Raw genomic sequence first — 23,433 nt, forward strand, 5'->3', positions numbered from 1 at the left:
GCCCCACTGAAACTGGTGGATTATATTATTGACCGCTGCAGAACTCTGGTCAGGGAGTCGGAGTCATCAGATAGAGTTTAACTGTTTATTGCACAAGAGTGACCATATACACATAATAGTGTACTTGAGGTAGTCTCTGAAACAAATAATAACAGAAATAAATATTCACAGTCTAAAATTATTCAACAACTTAAGAGATTGCAAACCCAAATATAAACATATCTGTAAAGTGCACTGATGCATGAAATATAAATCGAGAAATATATTAGTATGAGTCTGTAATAAACTGCATAATAAATTGACAAACACCAAAATGTGGATTATAGAAATTGGACTGTCTCAGTAATACAGGCAGTAATAAATGACAACCAGTGAAAGATATTATCCACGGAGAAATTCACTTCAAAGTAATAACTAGTAGGCTAAACATGAACAATACGAGCCGCGATGCTAGCGGGATAATCTGCTCGTTAAGCAGTATCAAATTACACTCAGACAGATCGCTAAACATCAACCACACCACAAACATGGTCTAAATTAGCGCAGTTGGGATACAGTATGACAATCTGTTATTCACAACATACAGAAAGGAGAACTTACTTTGTCATAAACTTTCTCTTGCACATAAACACTGCACATGAATGCGTGCACGCGATATGATCGCTCAACTGGAGTAGCTTAGTGAATAGCCAATTACGCTGAGTCCGTATGTGCTGAGAACGCTGCACTACGTTATTTGCTTACAAGGCAACTTAAAATATCACACACGCAACCAACTTAATATTTAAAGTGACAGAATTCACAACAGCCGCCCCCACATTTGAGTAGCAAATGGGTAATCAAGGGAATTCTCTAAATGTCTTTGGGGTTACCTTCTAGAGCAGGCAACTGTATCAAGCGAGCAACTGGTCTAATGTAAGCTTTACCGTCAATGACAACTTCAACAGTTCGCACACATCCATCACTGCTAGGCAATGTCTTCCGAACTCTACCTATGGGCCACTGAGCTCTTGGGAGTTGCGGATCCACAATCAGTACAACAGAGTCGACCTCCAGGTTTTCTGACGCTTTATGCCACTTCTGCCTGGTCTGAAGCGTAGGCAAGTAGTTTCTGGTGAACTGTATCCAGAATTGGTCCGCCATGTTTTGACAGTGACGCCACCTCCGCCGCCCCATGTCTCCTGGAGCATACGCCACCTGAGGGAGAGATGCATCCCGCCGCCCCATAAGGAGAAGGTTAGGAGTAATTGGATCGATGTCGGCGACATCTGTTGAGGCGTATCCCAGAGGTTTTGAATTGAGAATCCCCTCCACTTCCACTAGGATTGTGGACAGAACATCCTCTGTGACTGCTTGGTTACCAACGGCTACCTGAAGAGCATTTTTTATAGAGCGGACCTCGCGCTCCCATATTCCGCCAAAATGTGGAGCGCTGGGCGGGTTAAGCTTGAACTCAATTTGGTGGTCTGCAAGACGGATTTGGAGTTCTGACTCCATGCTTAAGAAGGCTTCCCGTAGCTCTCTTTCTGCCCCGCGGAAGTTGGTGCCACAATCTGAGCGAATCTCGCGGGGTTGACCTCTTCTGGCTATGAGCCGGCGGAGTGCAAGGAGGAAGGCATCAACATCCATCGAATTAAGAAGCTCGATGTGACCTGCCCTTGTTGTGAGACATTTGAAGATCAGGCCCCAGCGTTTCTCATTCCGCCTTCCTATTTTGACCAGGTATGGGCCAAAGCAGTCAACACCCGTTGAATAAAAGGGTGGACAGAGCAGACGGAGGCGTTCTGGTGGCAAATCTGCCATTTGAGGTACCTTTGGCTGCGCTCTCCAGCGCTGACAGGACTGACAATGGAGTTGATGGTGCTTGATAGCCTGACGTCCTCTGAGAATCCAGTACTGCCTCCGTACCTCAGCGTAGACTCTCTCAGCTCCCGGATGTAACAGACGCTCATCAAATTCTTGAATAAGGAGCTTTGTTACTGCGTGTCTTGGGTCCAATACAATGGGATGGATTTGTTCTGGGTCTGAGTTTGCCAGCCTTCTTAGACGCCCCCCAACTCGTATCATGTTGGTCAGGGGGTCCCACTCTGGAGCGAGGTTAACTAATCGACTGTGCACAGGAATCAATTTCTGTGCTCTAAGGGCAGCTACCTCTTCCGGGAAGCTCTGAGCTTGACATTCCCTCAGCAGGACAGCTTCCGCCTCCCTGTTAGTCATTATTACACTATTCGATGCGGCTGCCCCTTGACAGGCTCGCAGAGTTGCCCCCACTAACTCTCGCCAGGTCTTGAATTGCGTAACATCGGGGAGGTTGGACTCTGTTACAACTGCCATTACGGAGTAGCAGGTTAGGCCTTTCAATTCGGAAACTACTTCTGACTGTGCAACTTCAGGTCTTTTAGGCCAGTGCTCTGGGTTCTGTTTCAAGAATGGAGGCCCTTGACTCCATCGACTGGGCTCGGCCAAACTTTGGAGGGTTTTACCTCTCGTAATGTCATCAGCTGGGTTATCCTGCGTATTAACATATCTCCATGAGCTGTGGTCTGTTAATTCTTGGATCTCGGTGACTCGTGTCCCAACGAACACCTTGTACCGGCAGGAGTCTGACTGAATCCACTCTAGCACAGTCATGGAGTCCGTCCACAGAATTGTCTCACTAATGGAGAGTGTCAGCTCATCCCTCACCAGTTTGGCCAGCTGAGCTCCAGCCAAGGCAGCGCAAAGCTCCAGGCGAGGTATAGACTGCTGCCTCTTAGGAGCAACCCGTGATCTGGCCATTATGAAGGAAACATGAATGTCACCACTGGTTTGAACAGCCAAATATGCCACTGCCCCGTATGCTCTTTCAGAGGCGTCGCAGAACACATGAAGGGATCTGTGCTGTTCTGCTGCAGTTGTAGAGGCTGGTGTGTAACAGCGAGGAATGGAAACTGCACTGAGTTGTTTTAGCTCGCTTTCCCAGTCGGTCCAGGCGGCCTGAAGGTTTGGTGGTAGATCTGGGTCATCCCAGTCTCTCTTTTTAGCCCATAACTGTTGGATGATCACCTTTGCTCTGGTGGTAAAGGGTAGTATGAACCCCAGTGGATCATATTGGGAAGCCAACACCTGGTAAGCAGCTCTCATGGTCAGTTCTGCATGCTCAATGAGCCGATAATGGTAGCCGAGGGTATCAGCTGCGCAATTCCACCTGAGGCCTAATGTGGGCTCCATAAGGTCAACACGGTTTTGCACTAACCACTGCTCTGTGGCTGATGACTGGGCTTCCGTCGGAAGATGAGCTACCACCGTTGGATGACTGCTAGCCCACTGTCTTAGGTCGAACCCTCCTTCTGCTAACATGCTGCGTAACTGATCCACAGTTTGCTTGGCTGCTGAGACAGTAGGGAAGCTTGTCAGGCAGTTATCCACATAGAAGCTTTGGTGGACTAGCTGTTGTAGCCCTGGATATTTGGCTTCAGAATTGCAAGTATGGTGTTGCAGAGCAAAGATTGCACAGCATGGACTGCTTGTCGTGCCGAATGGCAGAACCTGCCACTCGTATACATCTGGAAGGTTTTCACTCTGCAAATCTCTCCAAATGAAACGGAGAAAGGGCCTGTCCTTCGACAACAGACGGACCTGATGGAACATGCCCTTGATATCTGAGCTTACTGCCACAGGATACTGTCTGAATCTCAGGAGTACTCCTAACAGCGATGGTCCAAGTGTGGGACCTGGGAGGAGCTGATCATTCAAGGACCGACCATGGTATCTGAAAGAACAGTCGAACACCAGTCGTTGCTTATTGTTATGACTCACGAGATGATGGGGCAGGTACCATGCCTCTGTTTGTGTCGCTTCCGTTTGGTTGAGCTTGACTACGTAACCTGCCTCGATGAGTTTGGCAATCTCTCCTGAATAGATTGAGGCCTTGTCAGGGTCCTTCTGGAGTCTCCTTTCAGTGTTCCTCAGATTTGCAAGGACGGATTGCATGGAGCCCTTAAGTTCTGGAGCACCTGAGTTCCACAGAAGAGGGGTGGCGTAACGCTGTACTCCCTTGACATTGACTCGCTGAGTTTGAGACTCAAGCAACTGCATGGCCTCTTTGTCTTGCCTAGACCGGACAACCAGTTTCTCAATGCGAAAGGGCAGCACATCCAGTTGCCATAACCGCTCCACATTTCTGTAAAGAAGATCATCTGGGTGGTCGGTGGAAACGAAGAAACACTGCTGCACTGGTCCTCGGCCGGTAGTACTCATTTCCGCCCCTTGAAGTGCCCAGCCGAGAGCTGTACAAACTGCCACGGGTCCCCCTTTGGTGCCTTGACGAATAGGCTCTTTAGCAGTGATAAGATGAACTTGGTCTGAACCTATGAGCACCAGCGGACGTACCTTGTGAAATGGCTGTAGTGGAACTCCTCTTAGATGTGCATACCGTCTCTGAAGAGTCTGAACTGGGTATGACTGTTCCACCAGATCAATGCCAGAAGCTGTGAATGCTCCAAACACTTGATAGCGTTTCTCTGGTTTACCTCGTGGAGAGATATCGAAGGTGACTTTTGAGCCATTGAGGTGAGTAGTGTCCGGTCGGACTGTACGAAGTGCTAGAGTCTCAGGTTCACCTTCAAGCTGGAGCTGTTGGACAGCAGTAGGTAGGATCATGGTGCGCTGAGCTCCGTCATCTAATATTGCATAAGTCTCTATTGTCCTTGATTTGTGGTGCAGCAGCACAGGCACCACTTTCAGAAGGACTCTGCCAGATGCAATGGATGGCAAGAGGTAGATGCGGCTCTCCAAGGAAGCTGATGATGTATCAGTTGCACGACTTCGGGCAACGCCATGAAGCACTTGAAGGTGAATACCACCACAGTCACTGCAGGGTTTCTTCAGATTACAGGTCTCATGCGCATGGGAACGGGCACATTTCCAGCAGCGCTTCCCCTCTGAAATCCACTTACAAAGATCAGACACTGACTGTTCTTTAATACTACTGCATCGAGTGATGTAGTGGTCTTTACTGCCACAGAAAAGGCAGTTGACTTTGAGGGGGGTCTTCTTCCAAGACACCTTAGGACTGGGGAATGCTTTATCCTCAGTGGGTGCTGCACCATGATACAAGGCTGTACTTTGGCTTTTTTGTTTAGCAGCACTCTTCTCCTTTGAACCACTGTGATCTCTTTCATACTGATAGCGTTGCACTAACCTACTAGACAATCTCTGTTGCTGAGCTTTGATGTCGAGCCACCCTGTGAAGTCTTGTAGGTTGTACGGGTTAATACTGGGGGAGTTGTGCTTCCCTTGTAGCTGGAGAAACTCTATGAAACCATCTCGCAAGTACTTCGGCAGCTTACTAAGCAAACGATCCACATGCGAGCAGCAGTTCAACTCCATCCCTCTGGGTCCCTCCAAAGATAACAGCATGCTCACTAAGAGGTGGACACGGAGAGCGAAACTCTGAAAACTGCGTGCATCGTTTGGTTTTACCTCTGGTGCTGTGAGGATTGCTGCTATTTCGCTCTGCGCCAGCTGATGGGGTTGGCCATATTGTAACTGAAGAGCTTGCATAGCTGCAGAGTACGGGTAGGGATGATGGCGGCAGGACTGGCCAATCATTTGTGCCTCAGGCAATTTAAGGTGTTCCAGCAAGATGTGATACTTGTATTTTTCATCTAGCTCTGCATGAGGTTCCAGAAGATTGTCCAAAGCTAACTTCAGGTTAGCGAATTCCCTTTCATTGTCATTCACAAAATCAGGAATCTTTGGCTGGGGGACAGCATGCAAAGGGCGGTGAGGCACCGAGTATTCTGGTCGCTTCAGTGGCTGGCTCAATGGCTTTAGAGAAGTGTCTGCGAAAGCAGGAATGTTCATGGCAGGAACTGAAGCACTGTGCAGGGTTTGAGGCACTGATGCTACTGGAGGCATTGTAGTATAGTGAGGAACTGAAAAACTGGGTGCAGATGGAGCCGCGACAGGTTGTCGAGGAGAAGGTGCCACTGTTGTATAGATGTAAGGCACACTGGGATGCTGGTAGGTTGGCGTGGGAGCTACTAACTGTGGCTGCACCCGAGGCTGAAAGGCAGTTCCAGCATCATCATATGGGCAAAACTGTGTATTAAGCAGTAGTGGCACAGTATCTGCTCTTGTGCCATACTGATGTTGGCGCACGGCGGCAGGTAACGTACCAGACGAAATTGGTGAGTACAAGGGGAGTGAAGTGGCTGGCTTTATTGGTACGAAACCAGAGTTAAAGTGCTCTGCCTCTGCAGTAGGTGTGCTTACATTTATTCGTGTGGCACTCACATGTCCTTGTCCTTTGGTATGTAACTCAATGTCAGGTGACTGTGATGAATAGGAAGAATGACTTGATGAAGGGGTCGGATGAGGTGAGTCTTCTGGAGGTGATCTCATCGGTGGTGTGGCAGGCTTTACACTTTGCATCTCTTCATCCCCTTCTTCCTTCAGGAATGATGTGATATGTTTCATCAGATCCTGACGCCGACGCTGTCGTTTTTCGTACTGCTTGAGTTTGCTCTGAAGTGCAGCCATATCAGCAGCTTCATCTCTTTCCTTCTCGGAGATAGACTTCATTAATTCCCTCAGTGAACTCATGCTTAATAAGTCTGTGGAGCTTGTGGCTGGATGCTCACCCTGGCTGGAGACTGGTCGTGATTGATTAATTATGCCCACTGCGGCTGCTGCTCCTCTCTGCTCCGCTGGCACCTCTGCTGTAGGTGGGGAGGAAAGAGCAGGTCGGTGATGGCTGTAATCAAGGAGATACTCCTCCAGATGCTTAGGTGTGCGACGATGCCGTGAGGGTCTGTCTGACGTCTCAACATGAGGGAGAGAGGTTGATCGCTCTTCCAATGACATCACTGCAGTAGTCAATAGATCCGGCTCGAAGGACCATATGTTGGGGTTTGCCCCACTGAAACTGGTGGATTATATTATTGACCGCTGCAGAACTCTGGTCAGGGAGTCGGAGTCATCAGATAGAGTTTAACTGTTTATTGCACAAGAGTGACCATATACACATAATAGTGTACTTGAGGTAGTCTCTGAAACAAATAATAACAGAAATAAATATTCACAGTCTAAAATTATTCAACAACTTAAGAGATTGCAAACCCAAATATAAACATATCTGTAAAGTGCACTGATGCATGAAATATAAATCGAGAAATATATTAGTATGAGTCTGTAATAAACTGCATAATAAATTGACAAACACCAAAATGTGGATTATAGAAATTGGACTGTCTCAGTAATACAGGCAGTAATAAATGACAACCAGTGAAAGATATTATCCACGGAGAAATTCACTTTAAAGTAATAACTAGTAGGCTAAACATGAACAATACGAGCCGCGATGCTAGCGGGATAATCTGCTCGTTAAGCAGTATCAAATTACACTCAGACAGATCGCTAAACATCAACCACACCACAAACATGGTCTAAATTAGCGCAGTTGGGATACAGTATGACAATCTGTTATTCACAACATACAGAAAGGAGAACTTACTTTGTCATAAACTTTCTCTTGCACATAAACACTGCACATGAATGCGTGCACGCGATATGATCGCTCAACTGGAGTAGCTTAGTGAATAGCCAATTACGCTGAGTCCGTATGTGCTGAGAACGCTGCACTACGTTATTTGCTTACAAGGCAACTTAAAATATCACACACGCAACCAACTTAATATTTAAAGTGACAGAATTCACAACATATATGATGATATGAAGCAGATTAGTGGGTCATATATCATATGTCTAATGCTTTGTACGGCTTTCTTCTTCATAAAACGAGTCGGACATCATCACATTTTTGTATACATTTTTATTTATTTACATTAATAAGATACAGGACGTCTTTCAAAACATGACCTGCGCGAAAGAGAAAAAAAAATGCATCATTGTACCCAGCACTTCTGAAAATGCACTTCTGAATGCGTCTCTGTCCCCACCACATTTCAAACCAAACTGACGCCCATGGGTGTCTGTTTTGGTAAAGTGAGGCAATTCCAACTTTTCAAGGACAGTCTGGCACTTCTGACTCACAGTCTGTAAGTACGGTTGCATATTAAAAGAATTTGCCACTGATGATTCAAAACCTTAAACCACATAAGCACATTGCATTACACCAAATACACAAAACAATGTTCTTTTTGGCAATGTCATATGTCCCCTTTAATATAATCAGTCAATTGTAGAAGTATTAATTATTTTTTTTCCCCTATTCACCTAGGGTGTGTCTTGCCTCAAACAAGTTTGGAATGACATGAAGGTAAGTAAATAAAAAGGTTATTTTAGTTTTTGACTGAACTATGCCTTTCATTGTAACAGCATATTTTTCTCAGATCAGCCTCCTAGTGATTGCAAATAGTGCAGCAGTTCTCACTCCCCATTAGCAGGGTCTGCATGGAGAAGTGAATGTCAGCCTGGCAAACACAACATCAAATCTGTGACAACGCAGACGATGCAAACTGTGAACAACACTCAGAGTAGCCATCTTGCAAGTCAAATGAATGCTAATATTACTCTGCATTGTCATCTGGTCCATAAAACGACTTTCAAAGCATGCCTGGCCACATCTCCAGCTCACCAAATGCTCACCAAAGCACTAAAAAATTAATTTTAATGAGAATTAATATACCATAAAAGATGCTGCTTCGTTACAAATACATTCAAATTATTCCGTGTTTTTTCTCTGTTGATTTGCATTGAAATGAATCGTTGAGCTGCAGTAATTGTTTCATCTCATTAAACAGCCCAAAAGTAGGAATTGGGTCTAGGATACAGCCACTGAGTCTAACGTTAACGTTAAAAATTTCAACTCCAGATGACTTTTGTTGGAAACTGCATGGATCATTTGAGAAGATGCAAATGGCCATTCCTGTAAACGCGCATTGAATATTCATGCAGCCCCATTTCCATATGCATATAGCATGTGTGTGGGCCAGTTTATGCTCTGCTGGCAGTAATTCTTTATTCAGCTCACTAATGGGAAATTCATTAACTCTCACAGGAAGAGAACAGTGCAGTGCCTGACACCTCACCTCCTGTCTCAGGGTCATGGTAGTTGGGGTCAAGTCCTTTGTCTATAAGTTTGGCTACCTTTTCCACAGCCCCAGCCTGGATGTATTCCATGAACTTCTTAAGACTGGCCTATTGGAGGAGACACAAACAACTTATGGCTCGCAACCATGCTATGCAGTGCATGCCCTGATGATAAGCTACTTATTGTATTTAACATACACACCAGTGACGAAAGTAACACACCTTAAAAGTTTGCTTAATATTTCTGTTTTTGGAAAAGAATAAGATGATTTCTGTGATGATGCCTACCTTTGTGTGTAGTTTGGCCAGCTGTTTTTCATCTAGATTTGTCTGTTTGTACACCCTGGTTTTGTAGCGGAACTGTGTGAAATAAAATCAGCCAAAATCAGTGTAAGACAGATAACTGAGCGCTGTAAAAGAAACCTCCATCAGTTTGTGGAAGAAAAAATAAAGGTTTACTGTAATCTAAGGAAGACTAAATATTGTTAACAAACACAAATGTTTGGTATTTTCTTAAATTTGTCTAAAACTGTTCTGGCAGAACTGCTTTTCTAGGTGGTCTAACTTCTGTTTATGCCACAATTCCTTTATGGCCACTTCCTTTCATAGTATGGTTGTGTTGATAAAAGTTAACTAAAAACAAAACTATTAAAGTTTTATTCATTTGATTATTTATTACAAATTACCTACAACTATTTTTAAAATAGTTACAGGTCATTTAAATCAATCTGAAAAAATGTAAAATTAAAATAAAGTAAATAAATTGTATTAAAATATGAATAAATACTATAACAGTATGTATGTATAATAAGTAAGATTTCATTCAAAAAGTATCAAGCACTGTAACTGAACACAAGAAGCACAAGCCTAAATTAAGCTGTTACAATCATATCCTGTAATTGTTAATAAATTAATAAACAGAAGGCATGGGTAGTAGTATTGGGTTCAGACTGAAAAGAAAATAAGTGATATTGCCCACCCTTATTATCAACTTCAGATGAGAAGGGCTTTTTGTGAATTAATTAGACTTTGAGTTGAGTATAATATTTAATTTCCCTTTGCTCTACAAATAATAAAAACATTTCAATTTTTTCATTTAAAGACAGTCTACAATAAACCATATCAGGGTTATTAGGATTCATAGTTACCAGAGAACTGCTTAAAGAACTATTATCACCTTGGCAACAATTTGAAGCATCAGTTTCCTAGCACCAACATTCACATTCAATTATAGAAGATTTAAAAACAAAGAAACAAGAAACAAAGAGGAAACAAAAAAATGCTTAAAATGAAGAGCAGAATGAAAGGAAGGGTACCTCTAGATAGGGTACTCCTTTCTCAAAGGATTGTGGGTATTCACGGAGTGGCCTCTCTTCCTCCAGGAACTTGGCATCGTGCCCATCAGTAGCAGGTTGGAAGAGGCCATAGTTTAATACATCCCTCAGAGATTCAGTCAGACTACACAGCACCTGCTGCTTTGCCTTCCATACGGATGCATCAGGGTTGAACCTCAGACACTTCTGTAGAGATAGAGAGACAAAAATGGTTGTTAGATAAACAAAACGATTTAAAAAAAATGCTTTAACTATTTGCTTTTTTATTATATACAATTATTTTATTATTCAAATATGAACTATATTGTAATAGTACATTTCAAATTCTAATAAATTCAAACTCAACATTTCGAATTATTTCCAATCATATTATTAACAGTTCTGCTGTATACAGAATTTAAGGTTTCTTTTTAAAAAAGACACCAAACACTTGACCAGTAAAATTACATTTTTGATCATATTTATTCTAATTAATCTGTTTTCATATATTTTACATTATTTATTTACATATAACTACATATGGTTAACTTAATTTTATTCATTAATAATAACTACCAAACAATTACTATTACTATAAATGACTATTTACCATTATTGAAAAGAATGTAAAAAAGAAAATAAAAAATGCAGTTCTGACCGATGTGCACTAGAGGGAGTCATTGTGGTTGACTGAGGTGCAGCATCCTCGCTTGTGGGACTCCGCCTGACCAGCGACTGTCCATCAGATTCATTAACAGATATCATTTGAGTGTTTGGTCACCCTGATAGTGCTAAATGGCAATGCCAAATGATTAATTAGTCTTCAGTAATACCTCCAGCCCACAGCCTGCTCAGATACTGTAATAGATGCTTAGGAAGCTCAGGAATAGCGGTGTGATTTATGACACACCCTGGTTCCTGCTGTGACATTACCTAAGGCTCCATGCAGCCTACAAGCTTGAGCACAAACTCCAGGCTAAGGGACATGGCAGCTTCGAGCTGCTCAGGCTGGATTTTGGGACAGCAGCGCTGTTCCAGGAACTGTGAAAATGGGACAGCCCTGCAGCGAGTACTGGAGAGAAATCCCCTCCTCTGACCTTGAGGAGATGCTGTGATTGGTCCGTGGTTGTGCTTAAGGGGTTAAGCCCAAAACAGTCAGTTTCCTGCTCTCTTTACCACTGTCCTCTTGTGTGTGTGTGTTTGTGTACAATCAGTGGCACAGAGAGGTGTGAAATTTCTTCCTCCCTCTGTTATTCAGTCTCTCACTTTGCACACAGTCAATCCCCATCACCATGGCAACCAGTTCATTAGTGGAGCAAGCTGCAGGTTGCCATAGAAACATCTCAGCAGTCCCTTGGTGTGCTATGGTATGGTGTACGTGTTTCACTGCGATCTTACGGAGTGCATGTGCACTGGAGGAGTCCTGCTGACTGAGAGGTCATAGGTGTAGTGGACAACTTCACAGAGGAACCTCACAGGAGATCACTCACATCTCAGTGTGTATACAAGTCAAACATCCTGCATATGCAAGGATGTGCAGAATAGCTCACCCCAAAATGAACATTTCATCATCTTTTATACATGCCTCACACGTTTGAAACCTGTAATTGTTCTTTTTCTGTGGAAGACAAAAGATGTTTATAGCAGAACATCCAAGTTGCTTTTTCCAGAATCATTGAAGGTGGATGGTGACCACAATCACTTGCACCCATGTGATTACAATAATTTTGTTTTAGAATGATAATCAACCTGGAAAATGATTTATTATAATGATATCTAATTATACGGCAGTTAATCTATATGAGCTATTGTTTTCAGGTCCAAACCACAGACTTCTTCACAATGCCATCCTCTCTTTTTTCACTGACAATAAGCGTGACATCATGTGCTATTTTCAAGCATTGAAGAACAATTCATAGATAAAACTTAATTCAGCAAAATGTACCTAAATGCCTAAAAAATAACACAGTTGAGTTTATTTGTCCCACATTACCTAATGTTCTAGATTAGCCTGATGTAAACTATGTTATTGATTCAGAGGGCTGGGATCCCTGCAGAATGCATATAATATACAGAAAAATGCCACATTTAGCTGATATAACACCAATATTGGCAAACCAATATTTTTACTTTACTCTGGATATGTTTGAACTATTACAGACATCCAATGTGCTGCAATATAGTTGTGGGAAAAAGTACATGAACGTAGGGTTAAATAGCTCATATATAATTTGATCTCAACATCAATGGACAAAAATAGTCTGATTTAACAATGAACACACAAAAAAAATGTATGTGTCTACACGTTTTCCTGGAATATATGTAAACTTTTTACTATGTCCACTTTTTCAGTAAATTAGCATGAAAATCATTGCTGTAATCTGAAATGGTCTTATATATGCAAACGTTACGTGGTGTTGTCTTACTAAAGTGTTTACTCATGTTTGACTGGTACAATGTTTCATGTAACCATTCATGTGTCTCTCTCTCATTGCAGTAGCTCCTTCAGGCCCATTTCTGCAGGGCAAGAGCAGCGGGGATTAGTAGATTTTAATGAGATCTATAGGGAAATAACCTTCACTGCCTCCTCCTCCTCTCTCACTCTCTCTTTTCACATTGCCATTTTCGTCACCACTCCCATCTATTCTTCACAATTACACATACTTGTCATTTTCAATAATCTTCCTCTTCCACTAGAAAATGTTTTCTTGATGTTTTTGACATTGGCAAAAGTTTTTTTATAAAGCATAAATCAAACCAAATGTTCATACTTTGAGTTTCATACTTAAGTTAAAAAATAAAATAGATAGATAGATAAATGAATGAATGAATAAATAAAAATGGCCAGTGGAGAGAGACAAACAAATGTCAGATTTTTTTAAGAAATTAACATTTACTCGGCAAAGATGCAATAAATAGATCAAAAGTGACAGTAAATACTTACATTGTTACAAAAGATTTCTATTTTGAATAAATATTCTTTTGAACTCTCGATTTTTAAAACTTTGCAGGATGTTTTCATTCTCTTAGAGCTGTGTTACACACTGCACAAATCAATAATAGGGGCACTTTAATCATTTAGCATGCAGTTAATGAATCTTTAATGTTTGATTTCTAACATTGATAATTATGATATACAATTCTAGTTCTGTTTTGGGTCGCCGCTTGATGTCCGATGACAAATCTGCATCCAAAAGCATTTAGTGCATTACAGGGTGAGTGGGCATTCCCGCATCCCTACATTTGTTCGGTTGTGTTTGCACACCTACTGTCTCTCCTCGAGCTCATTAAACCACAATTATCGAGCAATTGCAGTTTATTGAGGGTGAATTAGCTGGTATGTAGAGCAGGCCTAATGTACTGGGATTATGCAGACATATTACTCCACACAGAAAAAGCAGAAAGAGAGAGAGAGAGAGACATAAAAGAACATGGTTTAAGGCAAAACAGAAAGACATGAAAGAGAATCTGAAAGTCAGACGAATTATTGTAGGTATTTTAAATAAAATAGCATTCACAGCTTTCCAAACCTGACTGCTTTCTTTAATGTATACAGAGAATTAATGACCAACTAGTTGCAATGTAACGAAATATCTTTTATTCCATATTATGACATATGTCCAGGTGAAACAGATTATCGAAAAAGAAAAAATGTAGGAAAAGGCCTTTGTTCAATACATTGGTTTCATTTGGATGGAGAGTGATTTGAATGTGAGGTCACTTTTGGCAGGGTTTGAGCAGACTAAATGACTGAAGGAGACTGGAATACATCATCAGAGAGATGACTGACTTTTTAATGGAAGACTGAGTTATGACGCTCTCATGAAGAAGGTCAAAACAATTACAAAAAATGAAACATGCATGGATGATTCATTCATAATAACATCAACAACATATAAAAGAAGATAGAAAAGAAGACAGAATACATTTTAATTTCAATATAATTAAAATAATGCTAAACAGAATTACTGTTGGTTGTAGTAATTCTGAAGTTTAAAAGTTGGTTGCAGAATTCGACTCCTATCATTTTTTGCATTGGCAGGTGTTGCAGATGGGCTAAAATCACAAGGAAAACATTTGGCAGAATGTTTCGATGCAGCTCAGATCACCTCCAGGTGTTTCACTGCCGCTCCTGTTTCATCTATCAACCAATCTTACACTAATTACAATTTGCTAGTAGCTTGTTGGACTAAATAGGCAGTTTTGGATAACTGCAACAAAGAAAATACCACTCATTGTCCCTCTCTTCCACTCGCACACAAACATCCCCCTCACAAACACACACACACACACTAATGCATATTTGCACACCTACATTCATTATACAATCCCACATTAGAAGAGTAAAAAAGTAATAGCAGATACAGTTTGGTTTTTAAGAAACACTGAGAATAAAAAAAGATAACGTAAAACTTTCTGTATGCTCCCTCATCAGGCGTGTCCAAATCCAGTGTTTGATTAACACCCATTCTACAAAAATGCCTCCATCTGGTCAATATTTGAATGCAGATATCCCACAATCCTGTGTGCATGTGATCTGCCAGTTGGTTGCAAGAATAAAAATGGGTTGACTGAGTGATTGAAACAAATTATTCTGTAGATGGCAGGATAATTTTTATAGGGGAAAAAACAATTAGTTAAATTATAAATTACTTAGAAAGTCGCTAAAATATTTGCCTGATTATTTTGAAACTTATTTATATTATGTATAAATCATTGTTGATCTTGCTAACTAAAACTATTCAAACATTTTTGTAAATCTAAATAAAACTGAAATAAAAATAAAATATAAATATAAGATAAAAAAAAAAAAAAAATTTGTTGCCTGGACGTTTAAGCACTAAAATTGCTAACTTAAAACTATTTACTTACTTATTTAATTACAAAATTAATTACAACAAATGGGATTAATTAATTAATTAATTACAAAACTAATAAAATGTTACAAATGACAAAAGCACACAACAAAATTACTCAAATTTAAGTTAAAATTACAATGACCACTAAAAATATAAACATAAAGGCCAATTCAAAATTTCAATGAAAACTATAATAGCATATATACATAACAATACTAAAATAACACTGGTATAAATGATATTACGGTGCCTTTAAAGGTAATCAATACTCTCTGTGGAGTAACTGGTTGACTGGGCAGCGAGGCAGCAAAACTGCCTTTAGTTTGACTTCACTGAAAGAACACTCTGGGCTCAGGTCTACCATTTTAAATCAATTATCAACATAATCATATTATTCATGAATCATTAATCTTCTGCCACTGCCCAAAGCAATAGGCCCAGGGAGGAGGGAGCATGATGGGAAAGTAAACCTCAGTAGTGTCATTCAAAGGAATGAAGAATAACTATAGACAGATACTGTAGAGTACTAGATGCTGTCATGTATTTCTGGTTTGGGAGGAAGCAGCGCCGTCGTCTCCATCCCGTTTGGCAAACATGTCCACAGTGGCTTTAATTAAAAGTGCCTGGTTTAATTTGTGGTGTACAATAAACGGATTACAGCAGTGGTGATTTCATTCCTGAAATCACTGAACCTCTTAATCAGTCTTGTGATAAAGAGCTTCACTTTAACACCATCACACATGTGATGCTTTTTACGGGGATACTTTAAACCCAAGCCCCCCCTCCTCCCCATTTCTCTCTGTTGAGGTCACCTTGAGTCTTGCTTTCTCTTGTTGTTTTTTTCCCTTGTCTCTCTTTTTTGTTTTCTTTTTGCTTTATCTGGAAAAAAGATAAAGATGTTTGCACATCTGTTTCAAGAAAATGTTTGGATAAAATCTACTTACACACACATATACGCACACACACACTCGTGCAAGTGCACACAGACCATATGAGTGTACACTGGAGGACAATTTCAGCAGATCCCGTCAGAGTCAGTTTATATTTAAACATAGATTCCTGAGCGATCAAAATCCTGTAAAACCATATCAAGAGATGTAAGAAATGTAATATAGTTTAAACGTTCAAAGTAATAGGACATGTATGAGATTTGTTTGAAACTTTTTCTGACAATAATAAACATTTACACTACCGTACTAAAGTTTGTGATAGGTAAGATGTTTTTGAAAGAATGCTTATGCTTATCCAGGTTGCATTTATTTGATCAAGTAATAACAACTGTGATCTATTATTAAAACAGAATTTTAATATTTTTATATTATTTTCAAATGCAATTTATTCTTGTGATGGAAAAGCTGAATTTTCAGCATCATTACTCCAGTCTTCAGTGTCAAATGATCCTTCAGAAATAATTTTAATTTGCTGATTTGATATCATTTCTTATTATTATCAATGTTGAAAACATTTGTGCCGTTAATTATTTGGGGGGGGGGGGGGTGGAAACCATGATTTTTTTTTTCATTGATCTTTGATGAACGTATACTGCACAACACTTCCCATTTGTTGTAGTATGCGCACAATGCTGAGGGTCATGTGCCAAGAACCAACCAATCAGCTTCATCCTTTCCTGTAACAACATTGAAAGCTCAGCCAAGATGAAGGAACAGCTGATCATAGCTGTATATGGATAGCCATTTTTAAATAAATTTAGCAGAGTTACTGCAAGCGATTTTTAGTGCTGCAAATCCATTTATCCTTTGCTAAAATTTCCACATCTTCATGGGGAGCGCAGGTCATGGTTGCTTAGCAATGACAAATGCCTCCGGAGTGCATAAAAAAAAAAAAAACAGAAAGTATCGGGCCTAGTGTTTTCCACGCGTTTTTAGGCACGACCTGTGAACAGCCCATTAAACTGACTGAAACCCAACTTTTGAAATTCATGTAAGCTTATTAAAAGTGCTAATGACACTTTCTGCTTTGTGGTGGCAGCGGTAGCACTAAATGTGTGTTTGTTGAGAGTGTGGTCCACCTACTGGCCACTTGCTGTGCTATGGGATCTATTTCAAAGCAAATTCACATTTTGTATTGGTATAAAGTACTTCTAGGGAGAAAAGTGTAAGTATAGAAGGTCTTTTGTGCAGCAGAGGTCATGTGTATTGACCGAGAGGGTGCCTGGCCCTATTGAAGGGAAAGCAAGTTCTGACCTGCCATAGCAGAACACATTCCCCATACTGTCTGAGATGGCATAGAAAGTTTGAGAAAAGCTTTTCCAAGTCTGTGTAATTCATTCGTGGCCTCTTTTTTAGATTAGTATACTTCATAAACTCCCAGAATTCGCCTAATTGATTTTTTGAATGGTGTTTTGGCTGCGCTCTGACTGCCTGGAATATACAGTATGTGGGGGGAATTGCCCTAATGTGGGACTTTTTTTGCATTTCAGATTTCTGTGACGTATAGCGATGTGTAACCAAAACATTAAACATTATTTGAGAGGTGATGTGATTTTGTTCACATGACACCACAGCTTTGGTAACCCAGAGTTTCACTGGCATTGATGTATTTATGGGGGAGCTACAAACACGAAACCTTAAGTGTCCCACATTAGGCAGTGTCCCACTTTAGGGCAATTCACTATGCCGTGGGCTCAACCAGGCATGGTTAGCAAAAGACGGATATTGCAAAGTGCATGAATGGGTAACTGGAAAACAGGTGTGGGTTTGTGTGTGTGTGTGTTTGTGTGTGTGTGCTTGACTAACCGTCTGTTTGATATCAGGAATGCCAATACGAAAGACCATCATAGCTATGTGTGTGTCGTCAGGTGCGTTGCTTGAGCTTCGCTCTCGTAGCTTCCGCTGCTGTTGCTGATTAGTCTGCGTTTGGTGGGTGGGTCCAGGGTTGGACGAATATGGGTTGGCCGTGTGGCCTGGGTTGCCGGGTCGTAGCGGCCTGTCTCCTGGAAGTCGTCCAGCCATTGTGCCTTTTTGCCTGTGCCCCTCTTCCCTGCCTCCTCTCAAACGCCCTGGTCCTCGCCTGATGTCATCTTCATCATCCACATCCTCTTTGTCATCCAACTCCAGCTCTCCATTCTCCTCCTCGCCTTCCTCATCCATGCCGTCATCATCCATTTCCTCTTCCTCCTCCTCCTCTTCCTCTTCCGCCCCTGGATAAAGGTGTTGACTGTTTCCCAGCATCCTTTGGTGCTCCTCGTCGCTGGAGAGGGGGCTGAGCGGCATTGTCATGGCGACAGGGAGAGTGGCACCAGCGGCAACGGCATCATCCCCAGAGACACACTGTGAAAAGAGAAGAGGAGTATAAGCATGAGAAATAGCGAGAGGTGGATGATGAGAGGAGGAGAGGGCAGACTGAGAGAACAGAAGTATAGTTTGAGAGAATATAAAATAACAAACAATCCCACATCACTCCATCACTCAGCAGCTCACACCAAGTTGCAACAGGCCGTCCATGTAAGATGTTCTTGCATTCATGCCATTTTTAAACACACACCACAGTGACACCTTTGACAGTCACAACATGTCTTGCAGTTTTTTAAGCGCCTCGCGCCACAAGCATTACGTTTGAAAGTCAGTGGAATGGAACATAATCAAGATGAACTTCTTTTAACTTGACACGTCTCAAAAACATGGCACTCATTGCAGGGGACTTCAGTGAGACATGTCGCAGTGGTTAAATACACTTAGTGCATGTTCACAAAGAAAAACACAAAAAACAGATACAATAATACATCCAGTGTGAAGTCACTTAAAGGAAATGTTCACCCAAAAATTCAAATTCATTAAAAATCATCATCACCCTGTGCACCAGCTTCACAGTTCAGTCCAGTTAGCAAAGTTAGTTAGTGTGTAATGTTGCTGTTTGAGCATAAACAATATCTGCAAATTTGCAGCGCTGAAAGTTCAATGAAAATAAAATAAAAATTGTGGCAGGTTAATGCTTACAAAAATGTCTGGTAAGGGACTACAACGAGCTTCTTTCGAGGTCCTTTACATCACGAACCCAGATAAACCCTTCCCCCAGGATCAAGCAACAAAGGGGGCGAGGCCATGTTCTGCTGCTTCAGAGAAGAGGAAGAGAAAACTAGGGGTGCACATAAAAATCTCTTCATATATGAATCGCGATTCTGTTTTCTAACGATTCTAATGGATACACAAGTTTCAAAACCAATGTTCATATGGAGCGCTTCTCAATCCTGTTCCTCGCGTCCCCCTGCTCTGCATCTCTCTCTCTCTCTCTCTCTCTCTCTCTCTCTCTCTCTCTCTCTCTCTCTCAGATCAGCTCAAACAAACTGTTCAATTTATACACTAATTTTTTACATAGCTGACAAGGGTTATACATGGACGCGCGTACAGTTTCTGTGCTGTATTAAAGCTTTAAAACTGCATATTAAAAGCAGAAGCAGTAGCATTTACAAACAACAGCGTATCTAAAAGTATGAGACAACAACAAACAAACATACCATTAAGAGCCGTGCTTGCACCGGTTCTGCGCAATCCTCTTCATTAATATTCTCTTCGTCTCAACCAGGCTCAAATTGATAAGCAATATAGAGGACGTCATTGTTTACAAAACAACCAGTGCACATTCTGAGCTCGAGAGGGGCGGGATGTTCAGACGTGCTCTAGAGGCAGTTTAGCGAATCACAACACACTGAGCCAGCTGACCAATCTCAGCCCATCGCATATTTCAGAGGGAGGGGCTTCATAATAACAGGAAATAATCGAGGCGTTTGTCAGAGAAGGGACAGATCAGTGTGGAATAAAGGTAAATTATGTGAAAAAAATTATGTTTTTTAAAAAACAAAGCATGAATACATGTTAGACTGCACCCCATAAACACAATCAAGCCTAGATACAAACCAGTCAACCACCCCTTTAAGAAACATTTAAAACTAGCAACAAAAAAAGAAAGAAAAAAGGTGACATTATTTATTAAGATAAAGATGCTTAAAAACGGTATATATTTCTGATTTACCTGACAAAACTGCTAAATGTTGGTTATTACTGTTTACTTTTCTTTTTTAATAACACACAAAAAATTATAATTGAGATTTACCTTTTATTGCTTAAAGCTGAAGTAGGTAACTTTTGTAAAAATGTATTTGTGAAACCTGTCATTATGTCCTGACAGTAGAATATGAGACAGATAATCTGTGAAAAGATCAAGCTCCTCTGGCTCCTCCCAGTGGTCCTATTGCCATTTGCAGAAATTCACCGCTCCCGGTAAGAAACAACCAATCAGAGCTGCGGTCCGTAACTTTTTTTGTGTTCAAGATTTACAAAATGTTTATAATAAGCGAGTACACCATGAATCCATTTTCCAAACCGCGTTTTTAGCCTGTCCTGAATCACTAGGGTACACCTATAATAAGTGTTTATATTCGGACTATTTTAGATTGCTTCAGGGGTACCGCGGTGGAGTAACCCGGTACCTTTGTGATTCTTCATAGACATAAACAGAGAGAAGTAGCTCCGGCTACAATGTTCTTCCGCAAGGCGCAAGCAGTTCTGTTTATTAACCGCTAGAGCGTCAAAAGTTACAGACTGCAGCTTTAAATATTGTTCTTCACCAAAACAGGAGCACTTAGAAAATGATCACTGAGGCGCATGCATTTTTTTTTTCTCTGATGCTCTTGGGAGCCTTATTAAACATGAAAGTAAACAATAACACACTGCCATGTGAAAAACATGAAAAAGAATCATACAGTATTTACATTTTTGGTGAACTATTCCTTTAAGAACAGATCAAATTGTCAAGACATCAACATCATGTTCCAATTCCACTGCACACCGTCTAGCTAGTTATGAACGCAAGAACAGTCTCCGTGGGAACAGCCCCTCGGCAAGAAGCCAATTCTCATTCACAGATTACCACCTACCCCACATGTCCCACTTGCCCTAATGCAAAACGAACACACTCCTTACAACGACGAGAGTGAACTGTCAATGTACAGCCACTCATGAACTGCTTGTATTACAGCAGAAAGAAGACGTTTGGCTTCCCTCGGCTCTGTCTCTCTACAAACACAAACTCATGCACCTCTTGTATTACAGCACAGACGGGACTCTTGCAGTCATCCCTGTGCACACACACACACACACACAATCAGCACTCAACACAGTGTTGTAACTCCTCATATGTCCCAGATCAGTAACAAAACCAAAGAGTGTCTCTCCTTCAAACAGACCTCTTCAAAATAGGATTACTGTGTTTAGCAGAGGGCACAAAATACTTCTCTGTAGTGCCACTCAAACCCAGCTGCTGTGTGGATCAGATGCTGCGCACACACTTTAGATGTGGAGGATATCTTATGACAATGTGTCTCGTTCTTGTGCAAATCAGCTGTCATCTGTATCTGAAAATGTTCACTATTACCCATAAAATCAAATCTCTCACTCCATACACAGACCATAGAGCAGAGTTTTCCAACTTTTTGATACCAAGGTCACTCAAATATGTGTGAATAAATCTTGATTTAAATTCAGATAGACAAGATAGACTATGCATGACCTGACGTTTTATTTATATCCAACATGAGGCGATGTAAACATTACGGATTGCCAAACCCTCTCATGCAGTGTTATGTTTCATTCATACTTGATGCTGGAGGACCTCTTGTGCTGAAAATCCAAAATGGACTCAGAGGTAAAAAACTTAAGACATGCCATGAAATCACTAAAAGACATCCAGCAATCGCTGTAGCAAACGCAATCCCTGCTCTAACTGAGCTGAACAAAAAGAAACATTTTGACTTATTAAACGTGAAGAAGATAAACACACAATTATGACAATTTATGTTTTTTCAGGTCATTTATAGGTAATACAAAGCATCTGAATAATGCAGTTTTAATTGACAGAGCATTTATTAAATATATATATTTCTTTATTCTGTGATAAAAATGGAAAAGGTGTTTGAAGTAAACAAATCATAAATTTGTCATTAGGAAAAAATATTAAATAAGAATACAAATTATTGGTTATTGTCCAGCAGTGTATTTTGGTTTCTAAAAATACATTTTATGGGTCATAATTATAGATTTTTCTTTTATGCCAAAAATCATTAGGATATTAAGTAAAGATCATGTTCCATGAAGATATTTTGTAAATTTCCCAATGTAAATATATCAAAATTACATTTTTGATTAGTAATGTAATTTCTAAATGTTATAAATGTATATAACAAACTATACATCAATGGAAAGCTTATTTATTCAAGAATTGACACGTAATATATATATATATATATACCGATTATTTCAATAATCGGTTAATCTAAAAATTATTAGAAAATTATCGGCTTATCAGTTATTATTTTACTTATTAATCAGTAGACTTTGATTATTCAGCTTTTGCAATCAGTTTAAATATTGAGTTGTATGAGTTAAATTGAGTTCTAAAAATATATAAAGGCAATCACTTTATATAAACATGCTTTTGTTAATCATATGTAATTACAATTGTTATTAAATAAATGTATGAATTTATATATATATATATATATATATATATATATATATATATATATATATTCAATCTATATTGAACACATTCACTTTCACAGCCACAAAAATACATTTTGCTAATTTTCTCTATGAAATTCCCCCCAGAATGCCCTCATGGCACCCCAGCTTGAAAACCCCTGCCATAGTCCAACAGCCTGAGATCACATGTGACAGTTCGTCTATTTTGCATCTTTCTACTTTAATATAATTACCAGCAATTATCAACCATTATCTTTTTCTTTTCTTATTCATGCCATTTATTCTATCACGTTTGCCATCACCTTAACTGAATTTTCATTAGAAACGCTGTTTTACCTCAGTGAGACAGGAAGCAACTGAAGCACTGAACAAGACATCATTGCTTGCCCGCCACCAGGGTTATTGACTCTGTACTGGAGGGCAACTGGTGTTAATGTCTCTGCAGACACTTAATTCAGAAGCTTTTCCTGAGGGTTCTGCACCATAACTCCTTTGTTTCACATGCCCATATCCTCAGCACAGAAGAAAACTATTCAAAACAATAGGAAAATTGCCCTAGAACATCTTAGCTGCATGAAGAGTTTCAGTCATTTAATTAAAAAAAGAAATTAAGAAAAAGTCAACTGTTTGTGAGTGTGTGTGTGTGTGTGTGTGTGTGTGTGTGTGTGTGTGTGTGTGTGTGTGTGTGTGCGTGTGTGCGTGCTGTGCAATTACAAAGCAGATTGCTTT

The 23,433-nt window shown here is 40.5% G+C and overlaps 1 protein-coding gene across 6 annotated transcripts in view; it reads right to left on the minus strand.

The window, feature by feature from the left end:
• The window catches only part of LOC132149129 (SH3 and multiple ankyrin repeat domains protein 1-like), a 120,867-nt gene that overhangs the window by 66,707 nt on the left and 30,727 nt on the right, over window positions 1-23,433 (minus strand). For all 6 annotated transcript variants that reach the window (XM_059558088.1, XM_059558085.1, XM_059558087.1 and 3 more), the window contains 4 exons: window positions 17,965-18,498; window positions 10,353-10,556; window positions 9,325-9,396; window positions 9,036-9,144 (listed from right to left, as the gene is read on the minus strand). In XM_059558088.1, coding sequence (XP_059414071.1) covers window positions 9,036-9,144; window positions 9,325-9,396; window positions 10,353-10,556; window positions 17,965-18,447 — 868 coding nt within the window. In that variant the 5' untranslated portion in view covers window positions 18,448-18,498. The remainder of the gene's footprint in view (window positions 1-9,035; window positions 9,145-9,324; window positions 9,397-10,352; window positions 10,557-17,964; window positions 18,499-23,433) is intronic.

The sequence above is a fragment of the Carassius carassius genome, chromosome 9 (assembly GCF_963082965.1).
Source record: "Carassius carassius chromosome 9, fCarCar2.1, whole genome shotgun sequence".
In the NCBI taxonomy this organism is placed as follows: Eukaryota; Metazoa; Chordata; class Actinopteri; order Cypriniformes; family Cyprinidae; genus Carassius; species Carassius carassius.